General features: G+C 35.7%; 1 protein-coding gene across 1 annotated transcript in view; it reads left to right on the top strand.

The window, feature by feature from the left end:
- TfIIFalpha (transcription factor IIFalpha) overlaps positions 1 to 18,495 on the top strand; it is a 53,641-nt gene that overhangs the window by 23,555 nt on the left and 11,591 nt on the right. The window contains exons 9-10 of the mRNA XM_081733872.1: positions 5,900 to 6,132; positions 7,887 to 7,971. Coding sequence (XP_081589998.1) covers positions 5,900 to 6,132; positions 7,887 to 7,971 — 318 coding nt within the window. The remainder of the gene's footprint in view (positions 1 to 5,899; positions 6,133 to 7,886; positions 7,972 to 18,495) is intronic.

The following is an 18,495-nucleotide window of genomic DNA, read 5'->3' as shown; positions in this document are numbered from 1 at the left end:
CCTCTCGCTGTATTGCATTGAAATATTGCAATTCCCTTCCCGCTCACCTGGCGTGGAGCTTTGCGGAACTCCAACATCTCTTTGCATGGGGCACTGAGAATTCTTATCCTCTTTTACTCAGCTTACGTGGAGCTTTGTGAAAACCCTTCCCTAGGCTGCCTGAGCCTTGGTACACCGTTTTTTACCCTCATTACTTAGTGGATTTTATATTGATCTTAGTGAATCTCTGTTCTATTGTTTTATAACAGAAATTTTTTATAATAATATAATATAAACATCGGCGTTGTAAGAATATAAGGTTCTGTGTCCTAACTATAAAGCATATTATGTAATTGAGTTTTTGCGTTGCAGTTTATTCAACAGTACGATTTTGATTTTTTTGGGTATATTTCAGACGTGTTTGTAACGAGTTTTAGCTTTCGACTTCTCATTTTTTCTGTGTCCGAAAAGTTTCCATTGACTGTCTAGTATGTTCTTTGAATTATTGCGTTATTAACAACTGTTTCTGCTGTCTGAATGAGTTTGTGAGTCTCAGCTCTAGACCTGTCGTTGAGTCTCAGCTCTAGCTTGTCAGGTATGCAAAGAACGGCTAAAATTTCAATATTAAAAGTAGGGCACTTTATAAAGCTTATTTGGGAATAAATAACTTCACATTAAATCAGCAGTACAGAATGAGAATGCTAAAGAACAGTGTTTATTATGTAGTTGGAAACATCTTAAAGTAGTGTTTCATCATTAAGATATACGATTACAGGAAAAATTATGTGTTTTCATAGTGACATAAATGTGCTAAAATATTAGTTTAAAGAATCGGGGCAGTATTTTATGTTCTCTAAATGGGCCAATCCCGATTACTCGGAACTGATGGTCACCCTAGGTATGCTGAAGTTACCGCATAAATCTTCACTGTTATGATTTCCAAATTAAAAGTTTGCAACTGTGGGTAACATTGTCTCTTGCGAATATATACACTAATATTGTCTTTCGAGGATGCAGCTTCATTAAATTCTCGCTATTCGTATGCAGTTAGTTATTTGTTTGCTTCTTAAATATTATTTAGAAAAATACAAAACTGTTATTGAAGAATTTACCTTCATATGTGTTACCTGTTCGACAGTGCATGACAATAAAACTCACAAATTTTCTTATTCACTTCTACAAATGTATGCTTAAATTTTCTTTAATCATAGTATTTGGGGAGAAATAGAGATTTTATGCAATATATAACCTGTGATGTATCAGGATATTGGTACATGGTATTGGTACAAACCTCGTCAGTAGCAAATAATAGTCCCAATGGCATAGAGGACAGTGATACTTGTTTTACATTATTGGTTCATTTGATCCTGGGCAGGTAAAATAGTATCCATATTCCAATGAAGTAAGCCAAGAAACCAAAATTCTTGTAATCATAATCCAATTGTTAAATATGTTTTATTTACCACTTGTGGTAACTTTTATTGCTTTACTTATTCCACACACACACACGAAAATATTTGTTTCCAGGTTCCATGCCAGTTCCACGTAAAAGTGTGGATTGGTTAACTTACGGGGGAGTTACACAAATAAGGATACGTAATTTTCAAGTACGAACTGGAGGGTGGGATTTTTGTCAGAGTAAAAGTATACTTTCCCTCCAATGAGTATGACTTAGGTAACAGATTATTGCGAATCCTATACTTGAACACAGTTACAGCAATGTTTACATTTAATTTCCATTGAAGTTACGCGATGTTTCCTTCATGCTTTCCTCGTATTGAGACTCCGTTACCGTATCCCGTTTGAACTCTAGTAAAGTTTCGATTGATTAACTACGGAGAGGTTACATCAAAATGAATAATAGCAGCGGAGAAGTAAATGTAAGAAAAAACACGTAACAGATTATCTAATAGTGACCTCATAACGCAGAGCTTTTGACCCTGACCGATCATTTCGTTCTTTCTTTGCATTTATCAGAAATATTTCTAATAATGAAAATTATTAAATACATTAAATGTACAATACCTTTTTACAAATATTTGAATATTTGATAAGTTTTTTGCTTAGTTATGAAATACAAATAATTCACGTATTTTAAATAATTAATCTGATTTTTTAATGTAAAAGAAATTGGATAAACATATATGCGTGGACTAACGAGTATTTCCTTATCTTCATCTATGGGAGATTTTAGAAAAACTACACATAAGTGATAATATTTTGGAAATAAATTTATTTTTAATGCGTCTGTTCTTCTGGTGCTATAAAAATTTTTTATATATTTACCTGTTAATATTTTTATACTACTCTGTTTCAGCTACTACCTAAGTATTAGGATATGAAGATTATTATATGCATGTTCTTCAACATGAAAATATGTTGAGGTTTTCAGGTTTCACAACTATATTGCAAGTACGTGGATTGTAAATAAAGTGCTTACAACATAATTAGTATAGACATGCTGTTGAACTTTGCATTGACAATCACATTACAGGCCATCGATATAATCTACGTTCTCCTGCACTATTTAAGTACATGGTGGTTGTCCTATGCTGTTGGTGAGATTGTTTTGTTGATCTCTTGATCTCTGTGGTGTATAGCCTTACAACGCATAGCATGGACGGGATATCTGGAAACCTAATGCCTTGTGTAAGATGATCTTACGAGTCTGGTGAATATGATGGATGTTTTAAGATTTCTGAATGTCACCTTGCTAACAATTGTATCACAGCCTCCATATGATGATTTGTTATGCAAACTGTAAGATCCTCAGGAAGCCTATACGTTTGCGACGGATACCAAACGCATTTAATGCTCGAAGAAACTCAGTACGTTGCGTTGATAATTCACCTACAGGTAAAGCATTATTATGCTAGTCATGGCGAACCTTGTTGGCACCATTGACTCTTTAATTTTGGCTCATATGCCTGTATCCAGATTTCGTCAATCGCAACAATCCTTCCCAGGACTTATCCTCTTCGATGCAACAGTGTCGATACTTCTGCACTTCAGTAAAGTGATGGAGATCCCAGTCTTCGGAATTTTCCACATGCGCAGTCTCTCCTTCTGCATATGCCTTATGGTTTGATGATTTGCTCATCTTCTACTGATACCTCTGCGATAGTTGAGTGACGATCAGTATCAAGGAAACCTCGCACTAATTCCAGTTGCTCCTTCGTGACAAAAAGATTACTGCTACGGTCCTATCGTGTAACCGTTGGATATGGTAGCTCATCGTTGCCTCGGTCACTTGAATTTTTATCCAAGAACGCTCTTCAAGTTGGGTAAAGATGCTTTAGAATTCTTACATAAAACTGACATTTCATCCACACACAGTACCACAGCTGCTCGCTTAATTGATTGCTTTCGACCCTGCACATCTTGAAAGTGGTTCGAATTGCCAATGTCTAGACCATTTTCGCGCACGAGCATGCTCATTGTTGCGTTCTGACAGTGTTTACAGTATTTTATTTATATCCTACGTACATAAAATGCTACGAGCGATTATGTTACGTTTTAGTGTTCCTCTTTTTCTTTTATTTTTCTTCTTCTTCTTCTTCTTCTTATTATTATTATTATACTATGTAACAAAATTTAAGTTTTTTCTTCCTTGTTCCTGGGGCAAATATGTTATATCCTAATTGCTTGTGACTAGTAAATTGGAAAACCTCTATTATTCGACTGAAAGTTTGCTTTTGTTATTTTTGTGGTGGTAATTGAGAAAGTAATGCCAATAGCACAGCCGAAGCACAGAATTCAGCAGAAGTGGATCTAGTTCCCAAAATGACAACAGATGGCACTGACTAAAATGCGTTGAAATTAGTTACGATGTATCAAGCCTGTTTGAATTACCTATAACCTAAATGAATGGCACCTCTTTAAAGACAGTTCATCTAGAAGCCGGAAGCTGAGCTGCCACATAATGGGAATAAATTGTCTTCCTTCCCTCTAGCTTACTCAGGCAATACAATGCAGTACCATTAAGACTGCGATAAACATTGCATTACGAAGAACATAGTGGGAGGCTATTGTGGATTTCAAAATTGTCATTTTTGGTGGGTCTACAGGCAGGCTGCACAAAATTCTGCTGTCATCTGTGCCTTTGAACAGCAGAGATACGACTTCTTACTACCGTAAGAGACACTGGGCACCACGGACTTAGTTTTCTTAGTGGAAGCACAGTGTCAAGTGGGAACCATCGCTGAATTCAAATAAGGTGCTATTTATCGTTATCCTGAAATTGAGTCCCATGATACAATTTGTAACAGCACTTGGTAAAAACTCAACAGGCCTTTCGTACTTTCGAGGCTTTTCTCCGAAGCTGTCGGGAGACAAAGGTCAAAGGCTGGTGTGTTCGTTGGATCCGAAATCAAGAAATTAATGAAGCGCAAAACATTCCCATCAAAACTCAGACCCACTGAAAAAAAATGCCTGGGACAACCTTGTTGCAATGATTTATGGCTTTCTGGGTAATCACAAGGCAAAAAATTACAAATATCTTGTTGAGGCACTATTAAGGAACTATCGCAAGATAAGGTTGCAGGATATAGGAAGTTACACATCCCAGATGTTCATCTTGAGAAATTCAACGAAAATATGGGAACATTCTCTGAGGAACAAGAAGAACACTTTCATCAAGATATCCTGCATTTTGAACAACGATACTAAGGATCATATAATAAACATAGGATGGGAGATTATGTTTGGGGATTAATACGTGAAAGTGGTGTGCTTTACGAGCGTAAGTGTAGTATCTAAGCTTTTATCTGATGATGTTCAGAAGATCGTTCATGTTGAGTCATATGTATTTTTTTTTTTAAATCTTTTTTTTCTTTTGTAAGTCAATAATATTATTCTTGACGTACGTGGAGAAAGGTTACTTCTATTCATTATTTATTTTTCAAAAGCAAACAATTGTTCACCTTCTACATCTTTATTCTTATGTTTCTGTACCTCAGTTTAAATATATGTACATTTTGAGTCATATCTGTGATCTTTTATTTTGTGTCAATCAACAGTATTCTGCACATTGCACAATGTTCGTTTTCTAAATTTCGTTGTCGTCCCCATAATAGCGAACTTTGATCTAATAAATCGGTCATTTCTTTACATCCTCAATACATGCTTCTAGAAAATAACACTATAAACTACCTAGGAGCAAGTTATGCTTTGCATATTATTATTTTACTTGCATCTTTATTCAGTGTACTATGTATATACAATACTAGCAGCGTTCACCCCGCTTCGCTGCGGTCACCCCGGAACGCAATAAACTTTGTTACTTAGATAATTTTTACTTTTTCGCTTTCAAGTGATATGATAAAAACCATAGAAGATTGCAGTAAATCTTAACATTATATCGCCTGTCATTTATGTTAACCCGCCCCGCTTCGCTGCGGTCATCCCGGTGCTGGCATATTGTAAAAGTGTCTGTAAAAATAAGCAAATCAATTAAAAAATTTTAAACAGAAGATTCAAGCTATTTTCCGCTGTATATCGCCTGTCATTTATGTTAACCCGCCGAGTGACACGGTCATGCGGGTTGCATATAAATACGTTTATTTTTACCTATGATGAACTAATAACAAAGGATTTGTACGTTATGGACACTTGAATGGTCAATTATCTCAAGACACTGGTAATTAAAAATTAAAGTGATATGATAAAAACCATCTAGGGTCCAAATCCTAATAACCCCCCAAAAATGAAAGAAATTGGTTCAGCCGTATTAGCGTGATGAGCGGACAAAGGATTTTGTACGTTCTCTTTTATATATATAGATTAGTGCTATAGTGGGCTTCTGGCTGTTTTAGCACTAAAACAAGCTAAATAAATTAAGAATCCAATAAATTATTATTATTATTATTATTATTATTATTATTATTATTATTATTATTATTATTATTATTATTATTATTAGTGAATCAGATCATGAAGAGAAAGTAGGTAAAGAAATGAAGAGTGTAGCCGAGGAAGATGCTCTGAGGAAATTGCTGACATCAGATGAAGAGGAAGAGGAGGAACAACAGAAAGAGGAAAGTGAAGTTGAGGACAACAAAGAGAACTCTCCAAGTAGAGAAAAGGATGAGAAGAAACAGAAGGACAAGAAAAAGCCAAAGAAAAAGAAAAAGGATGACGGAAGTGTTCTGAATGGTGAGTCTATTTCAGAAATGTAAATGAAAACTACTTTTTAGAAATTCATTCACTAGTATCTTATACTTTCAAAAGCCTTGTACTGATAATTTTGAATTTGTATAAATCAAAATTAATATCCTAAAGCTCTGTTTACTGTATGGTCGTAATTCCAATTTGCTAAAAGCTTTCAACATTAGGTTGTTTTCTTCTGGCGGATGGATTGTCTTCCTTCCAGTTATTTTCATATCCAAGTAAAGAAAACCTGTGTGCTTTTGAAATCAGTACAAGAGAGGTAAGTAAAACGTGAAGAAATTGAAATTATTAACTGCTTGCTAATTGCATATTGAATAAAACTATAAACTACTATCTGTTGCGTACAAAGAGTGAAAAAATGACTGATTGGACCAGGACTCGAACCCAGGACCTCCGGCATGCCGTGTCGATGCGTTAATCACTACGCCACCCAGTCGGCTTCCCAGAACACCCACTCACTCTCTCATTCAGGAGGTCGGTGCTCTCCACTCGGACCACGTGGGTTGTACTACAGACCCCTGCTACGATTGGACAATTCCTCTGTGTCCATATATTAAGCAGCTATGACAGTTGTGCTTTCATATAGATATTAATGAAATAGGAAACAACCGATTTTTTAACATACCATATCCTCTGTAGATGTGAATCCAATAACGTACAAAGAGTGAAAAAGTGACTGACTCTATAGAGGATATGGTATGTTAAAAAATCGTTAGTTTCCTATTTCATTAATATCTATATGAAAGCACAACTGTCATAGCTGCTTAATATATGGACACAGGGATTATCCAATCGTAGCAGGGGTCTGTGGTACAACCCACGTGGTCCGAATGGAGAGCACCGACCTCGAGAATGAGAGAGTGAGTGGCTGTTCTGAGAAGCGGACTGGGTAGCGTAGTGGTTAACAAATCAGCATTTTTCACTCTTTGTGCGTTATTGAATACACATCTATAGAGGATATGGAGTGTTAAAAAAAATGATTGTTTCCTCGTTCATTAACATCTGTATTATCTGTTGATTCAGTAAGTAAGATTTTTATATTCTGTCCATGTTCAATTTTATAACTGACGTTTCAAAGGCATCTGACTGCGTTTATCATTAAAGTTGTACTAATGTACTCATCAGCAGTTATTGCAACTCTGATGGTTATGGCAATCAGATGTCTTTGAGACCTTAGTTCTAATAAAGTTAAACACGGGTAGAATATCAAAAGTCTTATTTATTGAATTACAAACATCTCTGTGAAAATAATGGGAAATATATTATGTCTTAAAGTTTGTGTAAAGAATTGAAAATCTGATAAATGAAGAGTTGACAAGGGCTTACTTTGTATCAAATATTGCAATAATTCATCTTTGCATTGATCGAATATAGTTAAATTAAGTAATGGAATATGAATGTTCTTTTGTTTGTTGTTTCGTTTTGATTTGATTTTCTTGGAAAAGAGACGTCGAAAGTGAAATGGAATATTCACAAATAAATGTAGTGTAATTTCAGTTGCATGAAATTGAACATTTAGAGTTAGTTACATACAGTTTGTGTTTCTATAGGACTAATGTCGGTAAATTTAACATAAATTCTAATTTGGCTTTTAGTGTTCTCTTAATCATATTTGAGCAAGATTGATATAAGTATTATAACAAAAATGGAATATAGTATAACCTTTTATATTATACAAAGGAAACCTAATTCTCTCTGTTGGGTTACGGTTGACAATATATTTGCATTTTTGTTTGCAGAATCGTCTTCAGATTATAGTTCAAGTAGCTCGGATTCCGAAAACGAAACTGCGAAGAAGAACGGCAAGAACAAAGATTCCAGCAGGTAAATATCTGAAAAAAAAATTAAATATTTAGAAAATATTTCACTCAGTAGAAATCAAAAATTTATTTTACTCTAGTAACGTCGCAAAAGAATGGCTCAGTGATAGAGTATTCACTTCTGGTGCATGGGGTCCCTGGTTCGATCCCAGCTCGCGCCCAGTGAACTTTGTGGTGGACAAACACCGTATGCATGGGTTTCCACGGAATTTTTCTGTTTTCTCTCACTTTCTTCATTTCATTATTTCATTCGTTTCTCATTATCACCGTCTCCTTTAGTTTGCCCGGCATAACCGTGGAACGCAAAACTGAGTTCATTTCATTCTTTTCACAAAAGAAATGAAAATCTCTAATACTACTTGTCGTTTTGTATGTTGATAGTGAACTAGTACCAGTCTCCAATAAAGACGAAGCTGAAGAATTTCTAGAAGAATTGTAAAGTTACAGTTCAAGGTCACTTTCAGAGATGTCGCTTATTTTTTAGGTACACAAATAGACAAACAGAGCAATGAGGATGTTAAAATAAGTCGACTTCACACAAGATCCTACAAGTTTGGAAAGTGCAGAGCTGTTAAAACTCCTGTGTTAAAAATACCAAATTCATTTTTTTTTTTAAAAAAGAAAAAAAACAGTGTTTCTTCGTTATCGTCAGGCAGTAGGAGCACCTATGTCTGCACCATGTTGAAACTAGACCAAATTTAACTTTTAGCATAGATGCTTTCTCAAAATTACTAGAAAGAGGCGTTCTAAAACTCAAGAAAACATTTCGCTGTTTAGCAGGAACTATTAGTTTAGATATACTGTATTGCTAAGTGTGTGAGAGAGGACTTGTGGAGTATTGTAGTGGCTCAGACTTTAGTGATTGTAAGAAAACAGGATGCTCAACTACAGGAGTGGTTGTGCTATATATAAAAGATGCAGTTTGTTGGATTAGTCAAAGACAAAGTATGGTTACTACGTCGACTATAGAAGCAGAATTAAACACAGCGAAAGAAGTAATCTGTTTAAAGAATTGTTTTCGGAAATTTTAAATTTAAATTAAATAGCATTTAAGGTGCCAACTTCGCAGCCATGAAATTGTCAAAAAAATTCTGAATTTCATACGAGAACGAAACACGTACAAATAAAGCAGTTCCGTGTTCGAGTAAAAGTTACACATGGAGAGTTAGGTGTACAGCAGCGGTTAACAAAGTAAAGTGTTGATAGTGACGTTTTCTGTGTTCGAAGCGAAGTATTAACTAAGCTTTTGAAGCCCTTCTGTTGACGTTATATAGTTAGTTGACGAGACTACCGCTATAGGGAATGAGATGTTACAGTTAGACATAAGAACGCATACACACACAGAAAGATACATACAAAGATAGAATTTAAATGACGGTACAGTAGTTCTGATCAAGAATTTAAATGGCGGTACAGTAGTTCTGATCACAAGAGGAGGGTATAAAAATATCGAGTAAAAAGATATTATTAAGGGGTTTTAGTAGTGTATGGATGCGAAGAAAGAAGACTTCAAGTTGGAAAAACAAAGAAAGAAAATAAATAAATAAACTAGTAATTTATGGATAGCACTAGAAAAATGTGCTGGAGGAAAACTGAATTGTAATGTGCCTGTGAACGTTTGCCATTGAGATGGTTTCATACGTATTATACTGTTGTGGGAACTGGATAATAAGGTAAGAGTAGACTGCTAAATTAGTTGTTAAGTTACATTCAATCGTTGACTTTTTGCCAACAAATTGACAACGATGATATAAATCCATCTCCTTGTGTTGCTAAGCAGATGTGTAACAAACCTATATATGTTTTATCTACTGCACGTAGCCCGAGAAATATTTTATTTGTTTTAAGGATGGGTCAAGATGCATAATTCTTTGTTCCACCAGTGTAGCTGTTTACAATGAAATGATGCTATTTTAAACCATCAGCGCAAATTTCAAAATAACTTTGAAGGGGGGAGGGTTCGGGTATATTTGTTACGTTGTCAAGATATCCAGATCCTAGCGCCCCCTTCAGTATCAACTAGAGATGCAAAAAAGCCGGATTTTTTTTTGAATCGATGGTTTTTTCACATAAAAAGCCTGCTTTTTTGGGAAAAAAACGAGAATTTGGGAAATTTGGGCTTTTTTCATTTTCATGATTGTTCTTTCTAAATAGCTTTCTTATAATATATTCTATAGTTAGATAAGAATTCCATGACCTAAATGCCAAATTTCGCTCTGAAATTCACCATCAAGATGGATGGAACACATGTTTTACGGATTAAAGCTAACATGAAGAATGTAGTATTCGAGGGCAATTTTAGAGGCTATTTAGCTTTATTTTAACTTTTGAGTTATCGACATTTTTTTTTCTTCGCTAGATCATTTTAGTTTGTCATCCGTGTTTCATTTCTAAGAGTTAGTACTCTAGCTTCTAGCGCAAAAGTTAAACTTATGGTTTTCTATATATCCGTCAAAACGTACTTTCACATTTCTGTAGCTGTGCAATGATTTAGCAATGATTTTCCGGATACAACTTTGAATACCAATTTATACAAATAATCAGTAGCGGATTTAAAAGTACTTTGGGAGGAGTTTCTATGATTGTTTCGTTTTCTAAAGTCTTAATTTTATTTGGGAGGTGCTTGAAGTTTGAGTGTAGGCATAACTAATATTTCATTTCGTTTATATGTTTAGCAATAATCTTTCGAATACACCCTTGAAGATCATTTTATACTGAAAATCAGTGGCGGATTTAGAAAAGTATTTTGGGAGGAGTTTTTCTTACTGATGTTTAGTTTTTCTAAACATTCGTAATTTTTATTTGACGGGAGCTTAAGGTTTATGAGCAAAGGCATAACTAATAAATATTTCGTTTGTTTTAGACATTCCGTAACTTTGGGGAGCAGGCTTCAGTCCGAAAGACCGCCCCCCTAACCTTTGCAAAACCGTCACTGCTGGTAATTAGTAATAATAACGTTTTAAACACAATAAGATTGGAAGTCGGCCAACTCACAGTACACGCACTATTTCTACATTCACAGATGGAATGAAGAAAAGCTTTGTCAGAATGGTCGAATGCTGGATTGAATCTCGGACTTCCCGATAGAAGCGCAAAAGCTAACCACTCAAGTCATGTTTGTTGTGCAGTTGTATTTAGCTTAACTTAAATTTATTCCGTAGTCCTTTTTTGTGGGGGGGAGGGGGAGGTCCGTAATGATATGTTGAATCCCTCTTGTTAAAAATTCAGAAAACTTGAGGATTGGGTAAACCGTGATGGTGGTTATATAAAACTTAACTGTAGAATTTCAAGAATATACAGAACCAAAAGCTCTAGATGTGCAGCCTTTGAGTGTATCATATAAATCTAAGTATTTCTCTTATGTTTTAATTTTATTTTGTTTCAAAAAGAGGATATGGAATGTTTTGAAGTAAAAATACTACATAAAATTTTGCTAATTATTTGTGTACTTTTTAAAAGAAGTGTTTACTTTTAGGGTTGGCTGGTTTACACCAGCTGTTTTTTATATAACTGGTTTAAACCAAAAAATAAAACGAACGAAAAATGCGAATCGTGTGAACTTCATGGTGACGTTTCCACATATCAAGCCATCTGCATTAGTTTTATTTCCTTTTTACCTTTTAATCAAGGTGTCCCATGTTCAATTCCCGGTTGAACCACAACTCTTCTTTTATGCGTAAACCAAGTAGCGGTTTGGATGTCACTTTAAGCGAAAGTCTTCTCCTTGATAACCTCGGTATTACGTAAGGATGTTAAACCTAAACATACGAAACGAAACCAAACTGTATATTTCTGCATGCCTGAATGCCTGTTGTTTTATAAAGAAGCCAAGGTTGCTTAAATATATTGATAGAAATTGGCAAAATTTATCGATTGCCTACGTAGCTTCCAACATTAGCTTGCACTGGACTTTCCATGATATCTACATACTAAATTTGTAATTTAATACCTCAGTTTTAGCGTACTGATTATGATACGTTGACCTTTAAATTTTACAGGCGATTTTCCTGTTATTGTTTTACATTTAAAGTAATGACGGGATTTTCTCGATGGCTAGGGCGGGAGTTTCTCAATTAAAGAAATTTACTGACCGGACTTCTTTAAGCTTATGGGACCTCTTCCAGCATAACCCCGTTGTTGCATAATAACACCAAGGCGAAACAAACTTATTTCTGTGAATATGTAATATAAATACATAAAGCAAAACATCTAAATAATAAAAAAAAACTGGTTTAAATAAAAAAAAACTGGTTTAAACTTCCCCCAATAAACTGGTTTTTGGCATTTTCAAAAACAACCATGGTTCTTTCCAACCCTGCTTACTTTTGTATACAGGTGGTTAAAAAATTCTTATTATATACATTGGTTAATCCTTTGGAATTCATAATGTAAATATGTTGAAGTAGAATTGTTTGAAATATCTTTTCGAAATTCATGGTTTATTTTCGAGGTTTTATATTATTATCAGCAATTAAATGACTTTTTGTGTTATAGAGAAGCGAAAGAAAGTCTGCTTTATCAATTTAAAGCAGGTTTTTGAGAAAAAACCGAGTTTTTTTTTCTTCCAAAAAAGCCGTTTTTCCCGAGCCCTTGCATGTCTAGTATCAACATCCATGCTGTAAACCAGTAGTTCTCAACCTTTTCGAGGCTAACGCCCTCTTCAGTGAATGCGATTGTCCTAAGCGCCTCCCTCCCCCTCTGTCATCGCAATCCAATCCAGGGTTAACGTAAGGCTGAACGTATCACACGAAACAGTCTAAGAACCAGAAAATGGCTTCAATCTTTAAAATCAGCCTTGGATAATATATATATATATATATATATATATATATATATATAATATGAGCGGCTTGAACAAACATAAATATATGCCAGATTTTCTAACTTTCGAGTGAGCTGTTGACCATTCCCATGCAATTCAATGCAAGGAGACATATAAAACAAGTTTGTCCTGCCTTCTGCAGGTACATTTTCGAAACAAAACTATCTACATGCTTTTCTGGGGTTCGATCACAACCCATACCACCCAGTAACTCAATTTCACCGGAGTTGTGCTTACCATTATGTTCGCCTGAGCCACTCTATATCTCACAGCACACCACTCTACTACTATCCATTTCCCAATTGTTCAGAAGAAAACGCCCTTTTTCCTCCTGATGTGAGAACAGATTGGCACATTGTTCCTATGGTTATAAGCAATATCAATACTGATTGTTCATTATTGAAAACTGATAATTTATCCATTTTTTGTTCCTCAGCAGTAGTAAATCTTTAGCTGCTGATTGGAAAATAATAATGAATTTTTTGATAATTTGTAAACTGCATGAAGATTTTAGTCCAATAATAACAAAAAGGTCTAACAGATCATTAACGAGTTGACTGCCAGAGCGAAATCGTGTAAGGTACATCGTGGGGCCACTTTTATTGGAGGAAAATATATATCAAAATGCTCAAATAATTTCTGCGAAAAAAAATTCAGGAGCCGGAAACCAAGGATGCCAACCATATTTCTGAGGCCAGAGAATGTATTTCACCATTTAAAACTTATGTGCTTGTGCATCACCGGCGATCCACACGGCTTCAGAAACGTATGCAAAGCCTGTGGCTCCGCAAAGTACACCCACTGTGAATCACCGGTGAGGCACATAGCGGTCAACGTGTTAAATCGCAAACCCCTCCTAAATAGTCTGTCGCCCCTTTTTGTTCCAGCGATCCCTTTGGAGACGAGAACACCCCTGGGGGTCATAGTGCCCACGTTGAGAGCTACTACTGTGAACTAATCTTAAATCCAGTACCTAGGAGAATCATAAACGTAAACTAGAAGAGGCATCTTTGTATTACTTCTAGAGAAAATTGTCCCATCAAAGGGTTGAATTAAGAAAATGGGTGCTTAAATGGAGTTGAAGATTAGTGTTTCATTATTAAATAATCACCCTATCAGTTAATTTAGTTATTTATATGAATTGTCTTCGTTATTAAACACACATCTAATACAAACTATTTTATGTTAAATAGATCTATACTAAATAGATATTGATTGTCTTTTATGACAGAACCCAACAAAACACTTTTCAAGAAATGTTGAAATTATCACTTACAAAAATTTACGCGGAACAAAGACATATGTACTGATTTCAACACCGTCTTTGTTTTGGAACTAAGCAGGATCGCTTTGGACCTCAGAACACTTTCTTTCAGGAGCTCCTCCGTGGCTAAGCGGTTAGCGTACGCGCCCTTGGCGCGGGAAACCCGGGTTCGATTCCCGGCGGGAGCTCATGTGGTTCGGATTCCACGTTAATCAGTAGGTCCACGTCTCATATAGCCTCGCTGCTGCAAAGGGACGTTAAACTCAAAATCAACTCAACTCACATTCTTTCCGATTGTATAAGGTACAACTATATTGGCGTTTACTATAGAAATGTCGGAGGACCTAAAAAATTATACCATTCCGCACAATACTACTGGACCTTTAAAGTAATTATCATTGGCAAAAAGCTTCATCATGTGTTGATTGGAAAAAAAGCAAAAATAAAACTAAACGTCAGCCTCCTTCAATGCACCAGCTTTTGTGTTTCCGAAATAATTAATAATATAATGTATTATTTGGTGATGGTAGTAGTAATATTTCAGTGCGGTGCTTAAATGATATATCATAATACAGCTGCGCAAATTCACTGTGATTTTATAATAATAGATTGATTTCTTATATTAAAGTTCCTACAGTGTTTAATAAAGGGAAGACTATGGAAATTGTTTACCTGTTTATGCAGTAATTTAATTTAATTTATCGAGACAATCGTTTTTGTTTATTATCTGCAACCATAGGCCTTACCTGAGACGCTGGTAGGAATCCAGAATTTACTCCATTTCTTACACAGCTCTTTACTTTTATTTGGTATGTAATGTTTCATATGTAATTTACATAGTGGTTTTTAAATTACTTTGAACAATATTTGGAAGAACTATGTAACAGAATCACGTAGCGCCTAACATCAATTTGACTTTATGCGCGCCGCCTGTACGTTATAATTAATTTTAAAAAACTTTAAAATTTAATGAAAAAAAATAATAAAAATTAACCTTTTCGGTGTATATAATTCACTTATTAGTTATAGCTTGCCCAAAACAAAAGAGAAACAAAAGAAACTGCAAATAAACTGAAGTTATATTTTCATAACTACGTATCAGAAACCAGGTTCTTGAGTTTTGACGGCTAACCTCTCTTCATGGAACTAAATAAATTTGTAATTAATTTAAGCAATCTAAAAGAAATATTCAATTCATGAAAAAATGTATTCTTGTTAATAAATTAACGCAAACCATCGTTTAATTAAGTTATTTGTTTATTGTTTATTTCTTTCTCAAAAAATAAAGAAATAACGTAAATTTCCGAATCTTTGCTCAGCATATTGCATAACGAATTACTTGGAAACTACACACTTGAACAATATATCATTTCCATTTTTCTGATTTAAATTATATAGCTTTACATCAATTAATTAAACAAAACATTTTTAGGAAGTTTGTATTTAAACAACCTGTATTTACCAGTGGATGGTTAATTTCAACACATTGTATATTAATCTATAATGAATCTTATTCAAAGTATATTTTTTTTCTCAATTATGTTAGTAAGTTGCTACAGATACAATGAAACAAAGCTGGTATTTTATGATAGCTAATATTTCATAATTCCCTTTATCTCAGTAATGTTAGCAAGTATCCTCGGATGCAATGAAACAAATCTAGTATCTCGTATATGGTAGTTAATATTTCGTAATTCCATACGAAGGAAGGGAAAAAAAAAAACTTCTGACATGAAGACTACAATACCGTAAGAGTAACAAATATTTACGTTCAACCATTCCTTCAATACCCAACTGTAGCAGAGATGATGATGATCATCATCTAACGACAAAGAATATTATAAGCAGCTCCGCCATCACGTAAACTTCTAGCACGTAACTGATTGGGATTCTCTTTTAATACATTCAACCTAACGTATACTTTGAAAACAATAATGAAAATGTTCCTCCATTATGAAATAATGCATATTTACAGATGAAATTATGAAGATAAACACATGCATCTCGCCCAGAATTTTATATATATATATAAAGGACACCAATCGTCTTTAATATTGATATTACTATCTGAATTCAAATATACACTGCTCCACAAAACTTAAGCAACCCGAGAGAACGTAGTATAAGCGACGTGTGGGGCCCACTCAACACTGGTTAGTGGCATGCACATACACAGAGACGCGTCAAAGACGAACACACGTTCTATTGCATAAGCAACACCGTTTCAAGCGCGGTGAACAAATTATGCCATGAGGCGTACACCACAGCCTAGTAGTGTCCGAGGCTCCAAGCATTGTGTTAGTGGTTCTTGTGTGGGGTACACACCTTGCAATGACTGATAGACGACATTTGAGTGACTTTGACCGCGGGCGAATAATTGGGCGGTTGGAATTGGGTCGATCGCAAGTGGAAGTGGCGCAGGAATTCAACGTGAACAAAAGCGTTGTGTCAAGGCTGTGGAGTCGCTTCCAAAATGGAGATGAAGTCAGTAGACGTCATGGAGGAGGCCGTCCGAAGAAGACGTCGGCCGTCGATGACGCATTTCTCACAATTTCTGCCAAACGTAACCGGCAAGAGTCACGCTCTCAACTGGCCAATGAGTTGTTTCAGGCTACATAACAACGCGTGAGTCGTGAAACTGTTCGTCGTCGGCTCAACAGAGCAGGACTCTATGCAGGAAGGCCTGTGCTGTGTGCGCCATTGAAAGTGGAGCACAAACGTGCGCGTTACACATGGTGTCAGGAACATGTTGCATGGAGGAACACCAGTGGGCGCGTGTCATGTTCTCCGATGAGTCGAGATTCAGTTTGTCGTATGATTCTGGTCGGACTTTAGTGTGGAGAGAGCCAGGAACACGCTATCATTCAAACTTCATTGCTGAACGGCCTTCCTATGGCGGTGGTTCCATTATGGTTTGGGGTGGAATTATGCTGAATGGGAAAATGGACCTCCATATTGTGCAACATGGCACTTTAACAGCACAACGGTACCGGGATGAAATTCTGAATGCACATGTGCGCAATTTCCGCGGAGCATTTGGCCCAGACTTCCTGTTCATGGATGACAATGCCCGCCCACACCGTGCACATCTTGTTTCCGACTATTTGGAGAGCGAAGACATTACGCGTATTGCATAGCCTGCATATTCCCTGGACTTGAATCCCATCAAGCATGTGTTGGATGCTCTTGGACGGCGAATAGTGCAGTACAGTCCACCACCAGGCACTCTCCCTGACCTGGGAGCAGCTCTCCTGGAGGAGTGGCAACATCTGCCACAAGACTTGATCAACACTCTGATTTGCAGCATGGAGGCCAGATGTCGTGCCTATAGCTGTTCGTGGTGGTCACATACGAGCATGTGGGCCATATTGACTGAATATGCCCTCGCACAATCCAGCTTCACATGTTGAGGTATTGTTGTGCTGAACTTTTTGGTTACTCTGTACATCCTAACTGTATTGTTGGTCTTCACTTGTGTTGCATTGTGCATCTAGACCGTCGGTTTCTTCATTATACTTGGTGCAGTGATGGTGTCGTTTTATTTTCTGCCACTTTCTTCGAGTTGCTTAAGTTTTGTGGAGCAGTGTATATAGATCAATGCTCCTATGGACACTCGACTACTTTTTTTTTTTTTTTTTTGTTCATTTTCTAACAAAATATTAATTTGCTCTACAATTCACATCTGTTGGTACTACACAAGAGAAACTAATAGACATAAAGCGAAATTTGGCTAAAGATATATATATATAAGATCAGTTTTAATCAATTTGTCACTGGTGATTTCCTGAATATTGAAAAACAACACTGAAATATCGTTGTTATTACTAAGGCAATTATCGTGACTACTTGCTACATGGAATTGAAAATTAATCAATTAATATCGTACAAACTTATTATTGTGGATTAGGTATCTTGTCAAGCATATTTGATTTTTATGTATGCGAGAAAAGTGCATACTATTCTGGTCATTTTGCTGTTTTGTGGTCATTGTTGATTAATAGATCGTGACGAGAGGCGGCACGAATTAATGATGCATTATAGATACCATTATGCCATGCATTCTTACTAAGTTACCGTAGATATGAAAGCGAACCTTGAGAACAAAATTTTAACTGGGTTCTGGAGCAACGAGAATATTACAACAGCATTTATGCATCCTCTTATGCACTGCAGAAAACGTTCTAATTATTTGTTATCTGGATGAACCAAAAGTTTTAGAGCAATCTGTGCTTATAAATCGTGTTCCTTATGCTCCCATAAACCAATACTGAATGCTTCTTTTTCACTAAACTTTATTTTCCGGAACATGTTCCAAAATTCAAAGCACCGCATTCATCGTCATTATTGCATTGTTTTGTTTTCTAAAAAAAAAGTTGCACTAAGCATATTAATCATAATCCGCTTAGAAACATAATTCGCGATAATTTTACACACCTGATATT

The sequence above is a fragment of the Thermobia domestica genome, chromosome 12, assembly GCF_964235325.1.
Source record: "Thermobia domestica chromosome 12, izTheDome1.hap1.1, whole genome shotgun sequence".
NCBI lineage: Eukaryota > Metazoa > Arthropoda > Insecta > Zygentoma > Lepismatidae > Thermobia > Thermobia domestica.
The sequence above is the reverse complement of the archived record's forward strand: the minus strand, read 5'-3'. Positions and strand labels throughout refer to the sequence as shown.